The 19,599-nt window shown below is 34.5% G+C and overlaps 1 protein-coding gene across 1 annotated transcript; it reads right to left on the reverse strand.

The window, feature by feature from the left end:
* Positions 1-9,560: 9,560 nt before the first annotated feature.
* KERA (keratocan) lies at positions 9,561-17,506 on the reverse strand. Its single transcript, XM_003906941.4, has 3 exons — positions 16,793-17,506; positions 14,457-15,350; positions 9,561-10,587 (listed from the first exon to the last, which is right to left on the reverse strand). Exons 2-3 carry the CDS (start codon positions 15,340-15,342, stop codon positions 10,415-10,417), a joined length of 1,059 nt encoding a protein of 352 aa, XP_003906990.1. The 5' UTR covers positions 15,343-15,350; positions 16,793-17,506; the 3' UTR covers positions 9,561-10,414.
* Between the last annotated feature and the right edge of the window lie 2,093 nt (positions 17,507-19,599).

Genomic DNA, 19,599 nt, shown 5'->3' on the forward strand with positions numbered 1-19,599 from the left:
CTCCAGAGAGGGGAACGTTGTGTCCTCACATGTTGAAAGTCAGAAGAGCAAGAGATCAAACACTGCTCGATGTTCCTTTTATAAGGATATTAATACCAATCACAAAGGAGGAGCTCTCATGGCTTAATTGCCTCATAAAGGTCTTTAGAGTGGGTCCAGTTTGACTCTTGTGCTTACAAGCAGAGGAAATTTGAACATGCTGAGAACCCCCAAGGATGTGCACATACAGAAAAAAGACCCTATGAGACAGAAAGGAAAGACAACCATTTGCAATTCAAGGAGGGAGGACTCAGGAGAAATCAAACTTGATCCTAAATTTTCTAACCTCCAGAACTGTGAAAAAATACATTTCTATTATTTAAGTCACCATATCTGTGATATTTTGTTATGGCCACCCTAGAAAACTAATACACCTACCATATCAAAAAAATCTATGAATTCTAGTGTTCTGAGAAGAAAGAAGCACATTAAACAATATATTTGGAAAGTAGTTGTTTGGAGCTCCATAGATCTGAAGGAAAAATAGAAAGCAACTCAAAGTCGTTTCAATATTTAACTGAAAAAACAATCTCACAATTAGAGGAGAGAAGAATCTTATTACTATTAGGCATTAGAGAGTGAAAGTGTAGGGAAAGGAGGTGTGGAGGTGGTTGTTGGATTATCAGTGGGACGTTTGAGCAAAGTTTCTTATGTATACCAAGTGGAGCAATAAGACATTTCTAAAAGCATAAAAATAATATTCACTGAAAAGTACTTACCTCTCAGAAGTGAAATTAATATCTACCTCTACATATGCAAGTCCAAATGTAGTCAGAATTCATTTAGGTTTAGTTAGCTCAGTTAAGTGACCCATGGTAACATACATAATCCCTTTCCCTTCTCTCTGTTGCTCTCTTTTGATGCTTTACTCCATGCACCTTTACCTTTAACTCCCTACTTTTAACACTTTCGCAAACACTTCTTCCTTTTCCCAGGACTTATGAAGATATTTCAAGTGGGAGGTTTCGAACACCTGCATCGCATTAAGTCTTTAATCAAGGTAATAAAACACAGAGAAGATGCTGTCTAAACATATTTGCCTCATATTCCTCCTGGAATCCCACCGAAGTCATTGTGCAGAATTTTTATAAGGAATAAATCCATTACTGCAAAGAAAATTGAAGGGGAGGTCAACTGTGGATGACAGATTTCAACATCTCTTTGGATGATAATGGAAACAGGGTGGAAATGTGTTAATTGGTTAATTAGAGAGGACAAGGCTTCACTTTAATGTCTGCTAAGCGACAAGCACAGAAAAGGGATTCAATCTCCTATTGGAACCCAGGGAAAAAAGAACAATATTTAGATACTCATACTGTGACTGTCCTTTTTTTAATCTTTCACATTTTAGAATCAGTTTATAGGAAATACATTGCAAGCCTAGTTTATGCTTTAAGACAGTATACATTTGAACAACTTTGACCATGAAAAATAAAGGTATATCTGACAAAAAATGATGACAAAGTAGACAGGATGGTTAGAAAATTAACTCCTCTCACAAAGAGAACAATTGAGATGGCCTTGTAGAGTTGTTGCAACTGGAAATAGAAGTATAAGAGTTTTTTTCCTCCCAAAGTTTATTAACTAAGTTAAGAAATTCAAGTATTAACACAGCTATCAAAATATATGAAGAAGGGAGTATATAAGTATACGAGTGCTAAATGATCTTCCGTAACAGAATCAACACAGGCTGCTTAAAGCTGCCAAATCAAGAAAGACAAGAACATATTATTAGCAGTATGTAGATAACTTCACAAAAACAGTAAATACTAAAAACTGTTATTTCTAGGAAGTAAGACTGGGTTAGAAAAGATGGGGCAGTAAATTACTGTTCTCACTAGAAGCTTAGCTATTTGACTTTTACAAAGCTCATGCATCATTTAGAGACAAATTTAACCTTAAATTGGAAATGCTGTACTAATTTCATAGCATTAGGTTGTCAGAATTTATCAATTCCTGTCACTAAAAAGATATGCAAAATATGAATGAATTATTCATGGTAGACTGTTACGATGTAAGGACATATACTACAAAATTAACTGGCTTAATACCCCCTCTCCAACAAAAGTTAATTTCTCTCATGTGGTATGCGTTCTTGTATCAGTCAGCAGAGCAGGTCTGCCTTATGTAATCTCTCAGGCAGCCAGACGAATAGAATGGCAGACCTTCTGCCATCTGTCACCTGAAACGTGCAGACTTTCCCTCTCTCCACAGCAGTGGAAAGGAAAAGAGAGTTGCACCTGAGCAATGCAATTCTTTGACCCGGAAGTAATATCTGTCACTCCTAGTTACTGCACAGTGACCAGAAATATTCTTATGATTTCTTTGTTTTCTTTCAAGGAGATGGGAAAGTTTAATTCCACTTTGTGTCCTGAAAGAGAGAAAAATGGTCTGTGTAAACACTGGACAGCTTCATTAAAATAAGGAATTTTGCATTTAAAGATTTTAGGTAAGTACAGTATCATGATCAGTATTTTGAAACCTGTACAAACCACTAGTATATTATAAGGGAAAATAACTAATACATTATCAAGTCTTTTTCTCCCTCTCTGTATATTTTTTTGGCCAAACTTTTATTATAAAACCTTTCAGGCAACAAACTTGAAAGAATTTTGCAATGAATACCTATATACCAAGCACCTAGACTCTAATATTAGCATTTGACTATTCTAACTCTGTCACATATTGTTCCAGGTATATTGCCATCTAAAATCTCTTTGGTGCATCTTTGTTTAAGAAATTCAAATGATAATAATACCAATAACACTAATGATAATAATCTTGTTTATCAGCACGTAGTATATTTAGGTATCTTAACTACACTATTACTCTAAGAGGACTCTCAGACAAAGCATATTATTCTTTGCCTACTATAATTAAATAACCAATGTTGCAAGCGTTTAAGTAACTTGCTCAGTTCCTTTAGCAGGTAGAGAATTCAAACTCATTTGTATCTGAGTCAGCAGTCTCTATGCTCTTCCTAAGATACCTCACCATCCTTGCTTTTTGATACACTGGCGTACTAAGTAACTCAAAACATTTTGTCTTTTTCCTCCTAACTATATAAAGACCTTATATATGATCTTACTATGCAGAAGTAGCTTATCTTGTGTAGAAATCTTGTTTGTTCCATGTCTGTTTCCATTTCTCTGAAGGCAGAGTCTCTACCTTTGAGCCTGAATCATATGCTTGGTTTATACTCCCATTAACCAACAGCTTTGTTATGTCATTTTTAATGCAAGTGAGAGGCCAGAAAATTGAATATATGGCAGAACTCTCGCCCTATTGGAAACAAATCCTGGCACCATAATATACACAATGGATAGCTTTTCAGATGACTTTTGCAAAGCATAGTTCTGCTAGTCGTTTTACGGTTCTGATCTTTTTCCAGGACAACTTTAACCTGTCTTAAGAAACCGTTAAGAACTCGAGACAATGAATCTTTTACTACACTTGAATTTTGTTTGCTCAGCTGAATGTCACAAAGAAAGTAATATTTTTGAGAGGTATAAAAATAAATACAAATTTAAAGATAATAATTCTGTGATTTGCCAAATCATGTTATATTTGCTTCACAGTTTTTTCTACAGTGTGCTCATATATTATTTGCTTTTTTTCCCAGTATAGAAATATTCTTGGCAAAATGTCCTGAGATCTGTCACAGCTGCATAAAGAACATAAATTTCTTAGAGTTTTTGGTAAATATGACATTTCACTGTTTTTGCTAAGTCATAAATCATGTACATTATGTGCAGTGCTGCAGACGCTGTGCAAACTATCATTCAATGGGACAAATAATTTTTAAACAAGTGTTTTAATAATCAATTTCTATGTATTTATATGTATTATTCTATAATAATCCTTTAACTTTTTTTTCAGTTATAATGACATATTTTATCATTAGAATTAGTATAACACAGTGGTCAAAAGCAGGGCCTCTGAAGCCAGACTGCTTAGGTATGAAATCCAGTATCTGCCTTTCAGCAGCTATGTGACACTGAACAAGACGTTCAAACTATTTGTTTTCAATAGTTCAAAATTTTCATCATTTTGTTCTCTCTTCTTTCCTGGGTTCTAAAGTAAATCATGATCACTTGCAGCAGAGATTTCTACCAAATCTGAATTCCTTGATCTTTTGACTTGGTGACTTACTTCCTCTTAATTTTGGGAATTCCATCCCCTGACCACACCCAGAATCTTTTCATCTGTCAACATTGAGCCTCTTAAGATATCTTAAGCTGTAGGCTCCCAGGCTCAGGTTACTCTCTTTCTTCCAGCTTATATATGACCTAATGCCTCTCATACCTGTACTTCAACCTACTGAGCCTTCAGTATTTTTCTCCCAATTGTCTGTCCCTTCCTGATCTTATTATTTTTTTCACTATCCAACTTCAACTTCATAGTTCACTAACCCCATTCAATCACCCTCAACTTCACTTGACTGTTACCCATGCATTGCTTGAAAATTTAAAGCCTTTGACGTGGATGAGTTTACCATTTATTTTTCTCAGTTTTTTATTCATAAAATGGTCTGATCTGGTGGAGAAAGTGTGTGCAATTGTATGTATCAGAGTCTCTCCTAATAATAAAATTCCAACCTATCATTTATTGGGTATTTTCTATGTGTCAGATGAAAAAAAAGTTTTATATCTGTTCTCTCTTAATTCTCACAGTAACTGTGTAAGATAGATGATATTGTTCCTTATTTTACAGATGAGGATCCAATGCTTAGAAATTTTAAGACATTTATCAAAAATCGAAGAGTTAGTAACAGTACAGGGTGAATTTGAAACTTGATCTTTTCTCTCCATAGCACAAGTTCTTAACCACTGTACATGTAATTACCAATATATGTAGGTTGAAATGTACAGTTTTACAATGTGCTTTCTACTTTTTTTTTAACTTTCTCTTCTTCCCTTCTTTTGGATTCCATAAGTAACTTTTCACTCTTTTTTTCCCATTGTATTAGTTTGACAGTTATACATTTTCTACCTACATACTGTGGTTAACTTTGAACAAAAAATGCATCCATCCTTTATAACATATAACCTAACCATAACCAATAAACTTTACACTCCTCCTAGGCAATGCACCATTCTTAGAGCACTGTAAATTTTAAGTATCTTTATCTACCCATCAATCTATCAAATACCCATATTATGATAAGAAATATTAGTGCATGTATGTGTATATGTTTATGTGTTTGTGCATATATATACATATACACACATATATACACACATGCACACACACACAATCACAATAATGAATAACATTTAGTACTAACCATGTGTCAGGTGCTGTTCAAGGCATTGCATATTCCAATTCATTTTATATACACACACACACACATACACACACACACACACACATATATATATATAGAGAGAGAGAGATATTAATGTTATTAATGTCATGGCCCTTGGTTTCCAGATACAGAACTTCTAAAACTCTTGTAGATGGGAGCACTAGGCTAATCTTTTGTTCTAATATTTGGTTTTTGATCCCAGTTATTGACACAGCTCTCAAGACTCTGTAATTTTCTTTTGTCTTTCTTTTTTTTTTTTTTGTTTGAGATGGAGTCTCTCTCTGTCACCCATGCTGGAGTGCAGTGGCCCAACCTCGGCTCACTGCAAGCTCTGCCTCCCAGATACAGGCCATCCTCCTGCCTCAGCCTCCTGAGTAGCTGGGACTACAGCGCCTGCCACCGTGCCCAGCTAATTTTTTGTATTTTTAGTAGAGACGGGGTTTCACCATGTTAGCCAGGATGGTCTTGATCTCCTGACCTCGTGATCCCCCCTTCTCGGCCTCCCAAAGTGCTGGGATTGCAGGCATGAGCCACCGCACCCGGTCTGTAATTTTCTGAATGGTACGAACACCTGATACAGAGCTCCTAAATCCTTTGATATATCCTGGGTGATTGAAGCATCTTTTGTTCTAATGAGGCAACTCCTTGGTAGCCTCTGGATGGAGGCTAGTTGCCCAGGAAACAACTGGTTTGCAAGAGTTTAAACTTTCATCTGCCATGACCATTGGTGAGGAAAGAGAGGCTTAAGGTTGAGTTGACCACTAATGGCCAGTGATGCAATCAATTATGCCAACATAATGAAGACACCATAAAAACCCTTAAGCACGCAGTCCCAGAGCTTCCAGTTTGCTGAGCACCTGGAGGTGTCATGAGGCTCCATGCCCCTTTTTATATACTTATCCTATGCATCTCTCCCATCTGGCTATTCATCTGTATCCTTTGTAATATCTTTTATAATAAATCTATAAAAGTAAGTAAAGTGTTTCCCTTACTCTGTGAGCTACCCTAGCAAATTAATCAAACCTGATGAGGGGCTTGTGGAAACTCCAATTTATAGCTGGTTGGTCAGACGTGTAGGTGAAAATCTATTTGCCTTTGACATCTGAAGTTGGGAACTGGGGCAGTTTTGTGGGACTAAACCTTTAACCTGTGAGATCTGACACTGTCTCCAGGTAGGTAGTTCCGAAGTTGAATTGAATTATGGAACACCTAGTTTCTGTCTTCTAGAGAATTAGTTTTTGGTGGGTGGGGAGAAATTCCCTCACATTTTGGTGACCAGAGGTAAAGTGTTCTTTTGAGTGTGTGAGAGTAGGAGAAACACTTATTTCTTCCCACCTCTTACACACACACACACACACACACACACACATACACACACACACATTTTATGCTCAATTATTTTGATGATTTACTGAATTCTTTGACACCAGTCTTATCAAAGATGTCATCTGGAATTTTTTTCCACCATACCATTTGTCCTATCTAGGTTTTTCTTAAGGGTATTTGGAGAAGTTAAATAAAATAATTCTGTTGCAATACTTTTACCACCAAAAATCTATCTTAATTTTTTAAAATATCTTTTGCAAATAAATTGCTCAGTCTATCCTTGTATATTTCTTTTCTTCTATCTGTGCCCTTTTTGCTTGCTTATGAATTAAATTTATGATATTTACATGGAAAGATTATAGATAATATTTTGTTTTGTTTTGTTTTGTATTTTAAGTAGGTCCATTAAATGATGGATTGAACATTTATAAGAGCCATAATTTACAAAATGGCTCCAACTTAGCTCCTAGTTATTACTCCTGAGTTTTAAGAATGATAGTCACATTGTATGTAACATCAAGAAAGAGAACAGCATATCATTTGAAAGCTTCAGGGAAACTATAGTAGCTTTGTACATATGTCAAAAAAATTGTATGAAGAAAGTGATTCCATTACCCTTAACTTCACTTGTCAATACTCAGAATGATGTCTGTATTCTCCTAATCTGTTCCCTGTCCCTTACCAGTCTTACCTCATGGGAGTATTAATGTTTAAGTGCAACATTCTTCCAAATTATTGAATAGATTAACAAAATCTAGAAAATTGTATCTACATGTTTATATATTCATCCAGATCTCATTCAAGAACTTATATGACATCTTCTTCTGGATGAATCTAAATTCTTTCTAAATGTGTTTCTACTAGAAAGTACACTGCCATCTATTCTGTCATGCAAGCCAGAAACTTTAATACCCTCGTTCCTCTCACTTCCCTTTGTACAATCTGCCACCAAGTCTTGACAATTTTACCTCCTAATACTCTCACATTTGTCCACTTCTCTCTAATTCCACCAGAACCTTGTAATCCAAACTTCCTTTTTATATTTTTCTAGCTTGTACTCTAAGACTGAAATTCTAACCAATCTCTGAACATTTAGTTTCGGTTCCCTCCAAACTGTTCTACTCACAGTGCCAAGGAGAAACATACACATGCACACAACAATAATAATAAATAACACTTACTTAGTATTTACCATGGGTCAAGTGCTGTTCAAGGGACTTTACATCTTCCAACTCATTTAATCCTCACCATATGGTAGGTGCCATTACCTGTCTCCATTTTACGGATAAGGGAACACTGAAGCATACATAATTTATAGGTTCTGTCCAGGATATGAAGCCAGTAAGTGGCAAAGCTGGGATTTGAACTCAGCAACTTTAGCTTCAGTGTTAGTGTTCTTTACTACAGCATGATGTTACTCTACAATGAAAATAATCCCTTATGATTTAAAACTCTTCAGTGACTTTCAAATTGTTCTTAAGGACTAGAATCTTTAAATTCTGTGTGAAATATTCTTCCCTTCTACCTTGTGCTGCTAAATACTTTTAATCTTTTATATGTTTCCTTAATCATTATTTCTTTAGGGAATCGTTCTCTCACATCACTATTATTAATTCCTTTGTAGCATGCAGCTCTCTGTTAATAATATTTATCACATATGAAATTGTATATATTTTTTGTGATTTTCAGTTAATTTGTGTCTCACCGTAGAATAAACCATAAGCAGTATTATTTCATCTGTATGTAGTACAGTCATATATATGGTACTCAATAAATACTTAAGTTTAAAGAAGGAGGGAATGTAGTAAATTCTTAAGAGTTGAAAAGTTCTTGGAGAAATATTTCATGACAATGTTGCTTCCACATTAGGATTCTATTTTATACTCTTCCTCTTGAATTATCACTTATTCACTGTTTGAAGAATTCCAGAGATGGGTAACTCTACCTCAAGAAAAGTTAATTCCATTGCCGGGTGACTTGGAACAACTATTAGAAAATTATTTCTTAACTAGAGCCAAAATATGGCTTCTTATCAATTTTACTCCTATGTTCTACTCTTCATTTTGGGACTTCTTGGCATATGTTCTCGGCCCTTTTCAAATGGCATATTTGCAAATATTTAAAGTTATGTTCCCCTTTACGTATTTTTTTCTCAGTCTAATGATATCTGCTTACTTCTATTTTATGACATAATTTTTATAATTTTATTTTTGTGCTTTGAGGTCATTTAAAACATTTTTCTTTTTGTTAATGTCCATTGAATTGATTTATTACTTTCAGCCAGCATTTTAAAAACTATGTTCAAAGTTTGTTCATTGGTTCTCCTTCCTCACTCTCAAATAAGTTTTGGTGTAAAAATAAGTAATAAGTTTGGTATAAGTTTATAGCAAGGATTGGTTCTTCCTCACCCTCAAATAAGTTTGGTATAAAAACATAGTTGCATATTATATTATTTTCTTGGAAATTTACATTATAAAAGAGCATATTAAGTTTCTGAGAGGCTTTGAAGTAAACTATTGGACATCTTTAACCTAGTGTTTTACAAATATATATAATCATTTTTCTGTGGAAACATGCCAGATTTGTAGAATTTTTAAGAATATTGTTAGAAAAAGATATATAAAGGCATACATTTGTCTTTATATACAGATTGCTTATAGCATATGCTTGCAAAGTCAGAAGGCTAATGTAAAGAACATGGCACTTTGTTGCTTCATGAAATTCTGTCTTTTTTTTTTTTTTACTTCACAAAAATCGAAATATTATGTCAAGTGATTAGAATAACTTTTTTGTGTGTTTTCTGGAAGAAAAAGAAAATGAAGGTGGGAGTAAACATTTTTGCATATATTTATGCCAGAAAGTGAAAATAATTTTTTACTATAACACATTTTTATTAAAACATGTTCTTCAGTTAAGCTTGCTGTCTTTGAAATATTCTGTTTTGTTAGAAAGCACTCAATATTTTTATTTAGAAAATCCAAAAACCACAATGAAATATGAAGAACAATTTGCAATTTAAATGGATTTCAAATGTTAAAACACTAAGATTCCACAAGAAATGCATTTTAATAAACATAGAATTTAGAACTTATAAGAATACAGTGGACTATATCTAAAAATAACAGCTACAAGAAATGGTAATGAACTAGAAATGACTACTGTTTCATTATTTGATATTAAATAACAAGAATTATTTAGTGATTAAGTATTTTATTCATTCCATACCCATCCTCAAGCTAAATATCAAACTTGTGCTGCCGAAAGTTACTGAGCAATCTGCAATTATTTTATTATGATTACAATTAAGAAATATCTTATTTTCTCATTTTCTTCAGGTCATTCTCCTCCTGTTTGATTATTAATTTATACTGTAAATTATGGTATCTGCATAAGTAATTTTAAAGATACACAAATATGTCCTTTTTATTATATAAGAATATAATTGTGTTATTTAGTGTTAATAAGCTATGGAAGAGACCAAAATACAACTATCTTTGAGTTGATAAGCTATCTTAACTCTGTGTCTGTTTTATTAATTAAAAGAAAAGCAAATTAATGCAGACTGTGCTGCATGTAACTGGCAAAAGCATCTTTGAATAGAAAAAAATACACTGCACAAATGAAAATGGTGGCCGAGAGCAATGGGGAATATGACTGTGTCCTAAGCCTACTAATGGTAACCACATTTCATGTCAGAAACATTAGCTCATTAAACTAATTTTAGATTTGGTGAGAATGTGTTTAAATAATGACAGCCTGCAGAAGTCTGAAGCAGGTCATTAAAGCCATTGGGACTGGTGGTTTGATTTCATTTCCATCCAGACGGAGGTAGCGAAGATGAGGTCCGTAACTGAAGGAATCTCGTTCTGCAGGCAGTGTGGATGGGCTGGGACATATTACAGAGACATTCACACCTACAGAGACAAAGAGCATAGATGAATGAATTGGAACACAAGAGAAACTAACAGTGGGAAGACCAAAAAACTAATGCCATGGTCCTATGGAGGACTTAGTGGCCTAATACTGGAAAATGGTGGTTATACAAAACATTTGCATCAGTGAGAGATTGTGCCTATCTGCTTCATAAAAGTAACCCCAAACAAATATTCAGCAAACTTACAGTCATCTCAGTCCATGTTCTGCTACTTAGTACAGAGCACTAGTAAGGAAATACTGTTAAGATCTGTGATAGAAACAAAGGGGTATAAGACATCATTTGTTTTCTAAACTTGCAGGTAAGATAAAGCACATTTAGATTGCTGTAGGTAGGATTGAGGGCATCAGAGGTGGAGACAACAATTCAGATTTGGGACTGAAAGAATGGGTAAGTACAAAAGTGGATGGATGGATCCTGGATGGGTAAGTAGAAAATCAATCTAATATAAAAGAAAATGCTTGAAAATTACCTTAAAAGATGCAAAATAGTGTACATAACATGATTTTAAAAGTACAATTAACATAACGTTACATAAGCAATACAGAAAACAAACTTGAATCTTCATCTTCAAGTTTACTTAATTGGAAACAAAAATTTTGCCAAGAATTGAATTGACAAAGAACTCAAGCCAGAAAATATCCCAGCAGCCTTTTCACATGGTTAGGATGGGAGTAATTGTGCACCTGCCTTGGAACAAAGCCCTTGGCACCAATGACTAGGCTGAGAGTTAGGAACATCCAGGAGAGAAGGCCAGTTAAACTAGCAAAATTCAGGGAAGTCTGTAAAAGCTGATTTCAACCATGAATCCATATATTGCCTTTAAATTCCTTTTCAAAACCATTCCAAACAAGAGATCTTCCCTGATTAGACCCACTGAACTTGGGCAATGCCCCTCCTCTATGGTCTATTGTTTTATACAGACTCATATTGTAGTGAAAAATTTTATGTTTCCAGCAAGGTTGCTTTGCTTTGAATTTATGCCATTTTGTAAAATGAATTTAATAAAAATAATGACTCATTTGAATAGCAGTTTAGTTGTTAAAAAGTCAGGTTCTCTTTTTTTACATAAATTCACGTATCACCTGATCATCTCACAGGCTTTATCAGGCAATAGTATCATTCTCCCTACCTGGGCATTTGTGGAAATTCTGGTTCAGAGAAATAAGGAAATGTACACAATGTACTTCAGCAAATAAGTGGCAGAGCTGAGACCTGGCCTATTCTTTCTATTTCTACAATGGGTCTCTTGCCCAAGAGAATATGTCCCTTTCAATGTGCAATCCCCTTATCCTCATCAAGCTCATGTCCCATAATCAGTGTATGTCTGAACAAATGAATATAAAAAAGAAGTATTCTAAATTTAATTACATTTTCATAAATTACTCTGTTTCTCAGGGAACACCAGAAAAAAATGTAGTTGAGTAAATAACATTTTTACCTAATCTTAAATCCCTGAAAGTTTTCAGAAGAATAAATATTTCCATCATATTGCTTGAGACAAGTTCACTGTCTTGTAAATTTTGATGACTTTTCATAGAAGAGGTATGGTTTCTTGGAGAATACTTTGTTACAGCCAGAGTAGATTATGTGGCAAGAAGAAGCAAGTACTTAAACAGTTTTGACACAGTGTGATTTTATTATGTCAATAATTCCCTCCAGGAAAACTCTTACATTTATATTCTTAAATATTGAAATTAAAAAATTTGATATCTACATTAAAAAGTAAATAACTAGATTTCTCTTTGTTGCTGTTCTACTGATAGAATTTTCTTAAATTTTGCATTCCTGACACTGAAGGAAAGTATTGTTATTATACTGTATGAGTGAAAACAAAAAAACACTTTAGGCTCAAGTTTTGGCTATTGCATTTACCCTTTGTCCTTGGGCAAATATCCTCCCCTAGCTAATGTTCAGTTTCTCTTTCTTCAGAAATTCCTATTAATATCACACAAGTTTCTTGCAAGGATTAAATAGTAGTTCTCAAATCGTGAGCCAGCAACATGAATACTATTAATAACTGGGGACTAAACTGTTAGGCTCAATCTCTGACCTAGCAAATCAGAAATTCTGGGGGTGGGAAACAGCAGCCTGAGTTTACAAGATCTCCAGGTGATTCTGATGCACACTAAGATTTGAGAATGATAGAAATATATGATAAAACACTTTGATAAAACTCTAAAAGGTGGGTCTATACTATAGACATAACACTCTATAAACTAAAGTCTTATACTTCTCAACTGTGTTTTAAATGTTGCTACCTCACTCTTAAACACCCTAATTCACAAATTCTCAGGATGAAATGCCTAATTCGTAAGCAAGGGCTCTATGTGGAGTCACTTGAAGATTACTTCCCACATCAATTGTACGTGGGGCTTTTAAGGAACGTACCTGTAATATACCTGTAGAAGCACAGAACACTCGTCAGGAAAAATTATGTATTTAGGATAATATTGTTGTTTTTCTGATTCAGTTAAACAGATTTGTCTCTTAACATTTTTTTTCTGTTGCATCTTTTGTTTTTGACTACAGGATTAAACAATACATTTCATCACCATGGAAAAATAACCGCTGTGGTGGCAAGCTGCCATTTAATTCCTGGATTGTAGGCTCAAGTACACTGTTATTTAACTCCCCCCACCAAATAAAAAAAAAAAGTATTAAATAACTGAGCAGTACCCAGTGGAAAAATAGTCTGTTCCTATAAATTGTATGTTTATGTGATTATTTGCTTAAAAAGCTTTAGTGAGTAATACCCAGGCAGCACAACCTTTTGACAAATTATCTTTGTTATTCTCTTACAAACTATCCTGACTGAACCTCACTTTTGGAATGCATTTTCTTAGGTAGTCCTGGAGAAATCTCCCCAAAGTTATTTTTAAAGGGTCTACTCTGAAGTTGAAGATGCATAGATAAATGTCAGGCTATCGTACCCCTGTGGCTGGACCCGTTTTTACACCAAATCCAGCCTGGTCTCATGCATAATTGTGAAGAAGCCAAGTTTGTCTCTAATGTGTCCAACATCTGCTTTCTATAATCACTTCTTCTCTTGATGATGCCTCTGCCTCCAAAAACTTTGCATTCATCTGTCACTCTCTTATGAAAAATTCTTTCCAGGAAAGAAGAGAGTATTCTACCTGTCTAATGCCTCTAAGTCCTAAGGAGTTGCCAGCTACCAGGGAAATTTCTTTCCATTTTAATTAACAAAGCCTTAAACCATAGTAGTAGTTCTCAATGTGTAGTTCCCAGAATATCAACTGGAAGGCTGTTAGAGATGAAAATTCTCAAGTCTCACTCTACGTCTACTGAATCAGAAATCCTGGGGGTGGAGTCACCAGCCTTCACACACTTTTTCGAGACTCCCAATGTAATTAGAGGAGTTTAAGTAGAGATTCCAATTAGGAGAGTTTCAGGCATCAGCTGTCATATAGTGTTCAGGACAGAGATGCCTTCCTAATGCCTCTTAAGTCATATTTTCTTTATTACTAGTTGTGAGGTTGTTTGTGCCTGATATGGTTTCTTAAATAAACCTACCCAATGGGGCAGAAATATTGGAATCTCCTGGAGTAAAAGAAGATAGAGGCATTTGGTTTCTCTAATGGATAAGAGTCCTCTGTAGATGACTCAAGTCCACTTTTTAGTCTTCAGTTTGAAGATTTGGGCTTCTTGGTTCATTAAGACTCTCTGTGTATAGACAAAAATTTAATACTGAAAATTGAAAACACACTAAAAATCTAAAGGAACATTAGTGGAGGAGGGGGCAACACACTTGCTCTTTTTAATGAAGATAAAGATACATTTAATGACCATGAGCCCTTTAGTCAAAGACATACCCTGCAGGTTACTTACTTTTAATTTTGTTATGATCAAGGTGAAGGTGCTGCAGATGAGCACTGATTCGGGGAACCTTTGTGAGTTGATTGTGTGACAGTTGAAGATCTAGAATTGATGATACATCAAATCCTCTTGATGGGAGACCCTCATCTGATAATTTGTTGTGATTTAGTCTCAAAAAGGCCACTTTAGGAATCACATTAAAATAATTTTCTGGTATTCCTTCAATGGAATTGTTGTCTAAAAACAATTGCATTGTATTGGCTGGTAATCTTGGAGGCATATTCCTCAGGGCATTCTTGGCCATGTTTAGCTGCATGAGGTTCTTGAGTCCTTTAAAAGTGTCTCTTTGAAAGGCATTGTCCACTAATTTATTGTTCTGTAGGTCAAGAAGGGTCAGGTTCTCCAGATTGCTAAAAGTCCCTTGAGGAATTCTGGACACCTTATTTCTAGCTAATTGTAATTGTTCTAAACTTCTTGGCAATGGAGAAGGTACCTCCTCTAGCTCATTATCTTCCAGAAATAAGAAGAGCAACTTCTTCAGCTGGCTTAGGGCTCCTTTTTCAATTCCATAGTTGGTTATTTTGTTCTTGTTTAGATTTATCCATCTTAACTGGGTGGCATTCTCAAATGGCTTTTCAGGAATGGTTTCTATCAGGTTGTTTTGAAGATAAAGATACCAAATTCTTGAAGGAATAGCAGGAATTTCTTTGAGCCCTCTATTTTCACAATACAAAGCAGTAGGAAAACTGGGTGGGCAGAAACATTCCACGGGACACTCGAAGTCATGAATAGTCCAATCATCTGAATCGTGTACTTCATAGACCTGCCTCACACTTCTAGTCCACACAGTGTCTGTTATGAATAACACCCACAAGATGAAACAGATTGTGCCTGCCATTATAGCACCTACAGAAAAAGGAACAAAACCGTTAGATATTTGACGATCTTGACCCTTAGATAATTTTATACATCAAAATGATCAGGAAACATTGCTTCTTCAGGGAAGAGGTGAAAATACGTCAATATTTCATACACAGATCTTAATTAATATATATTAATTAGCAGGCACCATATGCAAAGCATTTTGCAAACATTGAGAATAATTCACCAACTTGTAGCTTTCTGGTTGTAACCCAATCACAATAAAAGCTGAGAAATGGAAAGAAAATTTTAGCAGCTCTAAGTGTTTTTCCATTTCAAGCTATTTAATTTAAAGAACTGAACTGAAACCAGTAGTTGAATACGAGAGTACAAAAAAGTGATCTTTTTAAAACTCAAACTGGGAATCCGTGTTGTTCCTGAGAGGAAGGCATATGCTTTTACTTTTACTCCTAAATGAGGAGAACATCTGGATGAGATTCCCTAGGCCTTTTGGCCCTTGAACCAAAGAAATGAAGAGATCAAAGAACATTTTAGCACTTTATGGTGAAGGAAGGTTCTAGGATCTGAATAAAAGTGTGATTAATCTGTTATTCTGTAGCTCAACTTCTTAGGTAAGTTTTTTGAGGGGGGGGAAGATGTCTGTAATTTTAAGCACACAATTAAGCTGTTCAGCCAAGCTACCAAATTATCAATTCTCTCTCTCTCTCCACTCACTCTCAGAGAATATATATATTCTGTCTCTACATATGTGTATATATGTATATATAGAGATAGAGTTTATTATATAGAGTTGAATACATTGTGATGTATAGCACAAGTACTTGAGTATTGTATTCAACTATGGCATTATTATGGTTGATAAGAAACAAAAACAACCAAAAAACGTATTTAGGATATGGGTAGAGAATTTCTTTATATTCACATTATCAGTGTGGATAATAGAAAGTAGGTTAGCATTTACTAATATTTGGTACGTTTAAAACACATAAACCCTCCCCACTGATCATCAAAGATTATTGGTACAAATAATTATTCTAACAGGAAATATACATATATAATATATTTTAACCATTTATTTATAGCATAAATATGTTACATATATATATTTATATATATATCAGTAACATTCTGACCAATGTACATTTATTGAACTGATTGATAATAGGACAAAATAAATTTTACTGATTCCTTAGGAAAAGATAAAGTCAACTTCATTTATGAAATGCTGATCATTCAATTTTGCCATTAAATTGCACAAAACAAGTGCAGAGCTGCTTCTGCAAGCTGTCAAATTTTCTAGGATTGCAGAACGCTGCTCTGGCCATGTTCCAACAAAGAAACATTATTTTTTTTTCTTTTTCAGAATAGGGTTTTGGTTTAGTTATTGAAGTTGTAACCCTGCATCTGTTGAATAAGTACTTTGCATGCTTAACTTTAAGAGTTTTTAAAAGTGCAAAATAGTTTACCTTGCCTTCCAGGAATACACCGTTGAGTCCTGTGTCTGAGTCTGAAGTTTGCTAAAAATCACTTAAGAGAAAAAAAAAATCTTTGACGAAAATAATTTGTTTTTACTTTAAGCTGTCAAGCCTGCTATGAGAAACAGTGAAACCTACTCGTACCATTCACCATGAACACCTTTGATCTATTGTTTCCACTTTGACAGGGCTTCAGAAGACTGCTTACCTCAGCCTTCTTGGATCTTCTTCTTCCTTTTCTATTGGTTACTGCTTGTACATGGTAATGGATTGACCCAGGCTCCACTGTCGTGTTTTTATGAATCCTCTGTAATATATATGCACTAGTATATCCAAATTTAACCCCTCCAACAACCACAGAATCCCAGTGCCTACACAAGCCTGCAAAGGAAATTCTTACTTTAATCCTAAGAATCCATAAAAAAAATTCTAGACAATTTTCATTCCTAATTCACAGTTCAGTTCATCAGCACATGTTGTTATGTACTGATATCCAGACCTTATTTACCAACAGGCAGCTGAAGGCAGTTTTAATTTCAAGTATAACAAAAAGATATTTTAAAAGATTTTAAAACATTTTCCCTAGATGATCATTTCTTAAAAATTGAATACAAATAATTAAAAGCCAATGTCTTCTGTTTATATGGACATATTTTATCTGTTTCTGATATAAAATAGATGCTGTAAAGTGTTTGATTAAGGGAAAAATAAATAAATATTTGTATTTGAAAAATTTAAACGTGGTATCTGGAAAGTGCTACCTGATTTTGTTGCTAATCTTGGTATTATGCTTTGTTTCAGAGAAATAATTTTTGTATCCCTAATTGTTAAAAGAAATAACAATTTATTCCAAGTACCTGCTAAGATGGGATAATTTTTTTATTCATTATAATATAACAGATATTTTGCATATAGTCCCTTATGAGACATTCTGTTACACTGCTACTTTTTTCTTTAACACATATCTAAACTAGTGTGTCCTCCACTTCTGATATTTGATGAAAAAAAAAATTATGCTTCTTGAGAAAAGATGCAAACAAAAAAATATCTCATTTAGGTGTTATTCTGTAGATTGATTGTTACACTTTTGTTTTTCAAAATCTGTCTGTATTTTAGCTTCAGTGAATGCTATATGACTCATTTAACAGCTCACATGAGTATTGTCAAAGAGCACGGTGAAGAGGAGTAAGCATTGGATTCAGAAGACCTTTTGTGAACCACCTCTTTCCTCTCTCCTAACCATACAAGGGTCAATTAGAGTTCAGTTTTGTCATCTATAAAACAGTAATGGATTGCTTCACAGGGTTAGGTCTAGTTTGTTATAAACGATTACAGAAATAATCACCTTACTTTGGAATTAGCCCTACACTCTCAACTGGAAAATGCCTTCATATTTAAGGGCTTTTGTAGATTAAGATCTTATTTTGACATGATTTCTTACTACTCCTATAGGTATGTAGGTGTACTCACATCACATTTTAAGAAGACAACCAAGTGTTATTTACTTTCTCATAACAATTGTCTCCTCTCTCTGTTGCATTTCTTCTCCCTCTCTTTTCTTTTCCTAAATCCTCGCGATTTAAACAACAGATGATCTTCAAATCTGCATAGCCCTCTTCCAGCTATTGTCTTACTGTTAATTTTTTTAGCCAAACTGATTTTAGTCATTTTATAATTTTCTTACACAAATGTTGCTACATGTTCATTGTGGGAAAATTAGAGTAATATACTGGCTGCCTCTAATCTGTTTCCTCTTCACCATTCCACTCATGATCTGCCAACCAAAATATGACTTCTAATACTGCTTCCCTAAAATGGTTCTGACAAAAAATCAGCAATGATCTTCACATTTACTAATCTGTTGAAGTCTTTTAGTGTTAAGCACACTTGGCCTTGGACCATACTGACCCATCCCCTTTTATTAAATGTTTGTCTTAGTTGTTCTGACATCACTCTTTCCTAGTTTTTCCTCCCATTTTCTGGTGACTTCTCTCTGTCTACATTCCAAAGCTCTAGTTCCTCTTTGTAACATTATTTAAGATTGTTTCTAGCATTTGGAAGCCTTTGAGATTCTGTCCTCTGCTTTACGCTTTTCTTGCTTTATACACATTTCCTGCATGATTTTATGGTTCCAACCATCTCCTCCATCATGATAACTCCTGAGTCTGTATCTGCAACCCAGCCACTAGAATAAGACCTGCTTTCCAATGTGTGTGCATATCTGCTTTCTAGATATCTCCTGTTGCATGTCTCAAGGGCATATATGTAAAATGAAATTCTCTGTCTCCTTTTACTTCTAACTGCTCTTGTCATTTTCTACTTTTGAGACTTCTGTCATATTCAGTCTCCCAAACCACAAATCTGGAAACCATTCTTAAGTCTTCTCTTTCATTCTGTGCACATATGATAACAATCACATTTTAAATACTTTGGGAGACATGATACAAATAAAAATGATCATCTACAATGCTTGCCGAGTTTGAACATCATTGTCTCCAGACTAAAAACATAGAATTGTTTCCACTGTCAGGATAATCACTATCTGTGTCTTGATTTTTTCTATAACATTCTAATCTACTTTTCTTTGATTATTGATTCCTGAAGAGTGGATACTTTAGCTCTTCTCCTGAACTGTTTAAGTTTAATAAATTTCAGAAGTTAGTAAGAATGTCTGAGTCATATGAACTGATATAAAAATTAATAAAAGACTCTGGCTAGTCCTATCTGATATTGCGAAAAGGTAGAAAGGAATCTTAAAGTTTAATAATGTGGCTATGGCACTATCTAGTGACAGTTTG

The sequence above is a fragment of the Papio anubis genome, chromosome 9 (genome assembly GCF_008728515.1).
Source record: "Papio anubis isolate 15944 chromosome 9, Panubis1.0, whole genome shotgun sequence".
NCBI lineage: Eukaryota > Metazoa > Chordata > Mammalia > Primates > Cercopithecidae > Papio > Papio anubis.

Bases quoted from the DNA above. Each gene is read 5' to 3' on its own strand.
- KERA (XM_003906941.4), bottom strand. From the start codon at position 15,342: ATGGCAGGCACAATCTGTTTCATCTTGTGGGTGTTATTCATAACAGAC. The intron at 10,588-14,456 runs GTAAGTAACCTG...TTGTCTCTGTAG, and splicing joins TGATCATAACAAAATTAAAA to GTGTGAATGTCTCTGTAATA.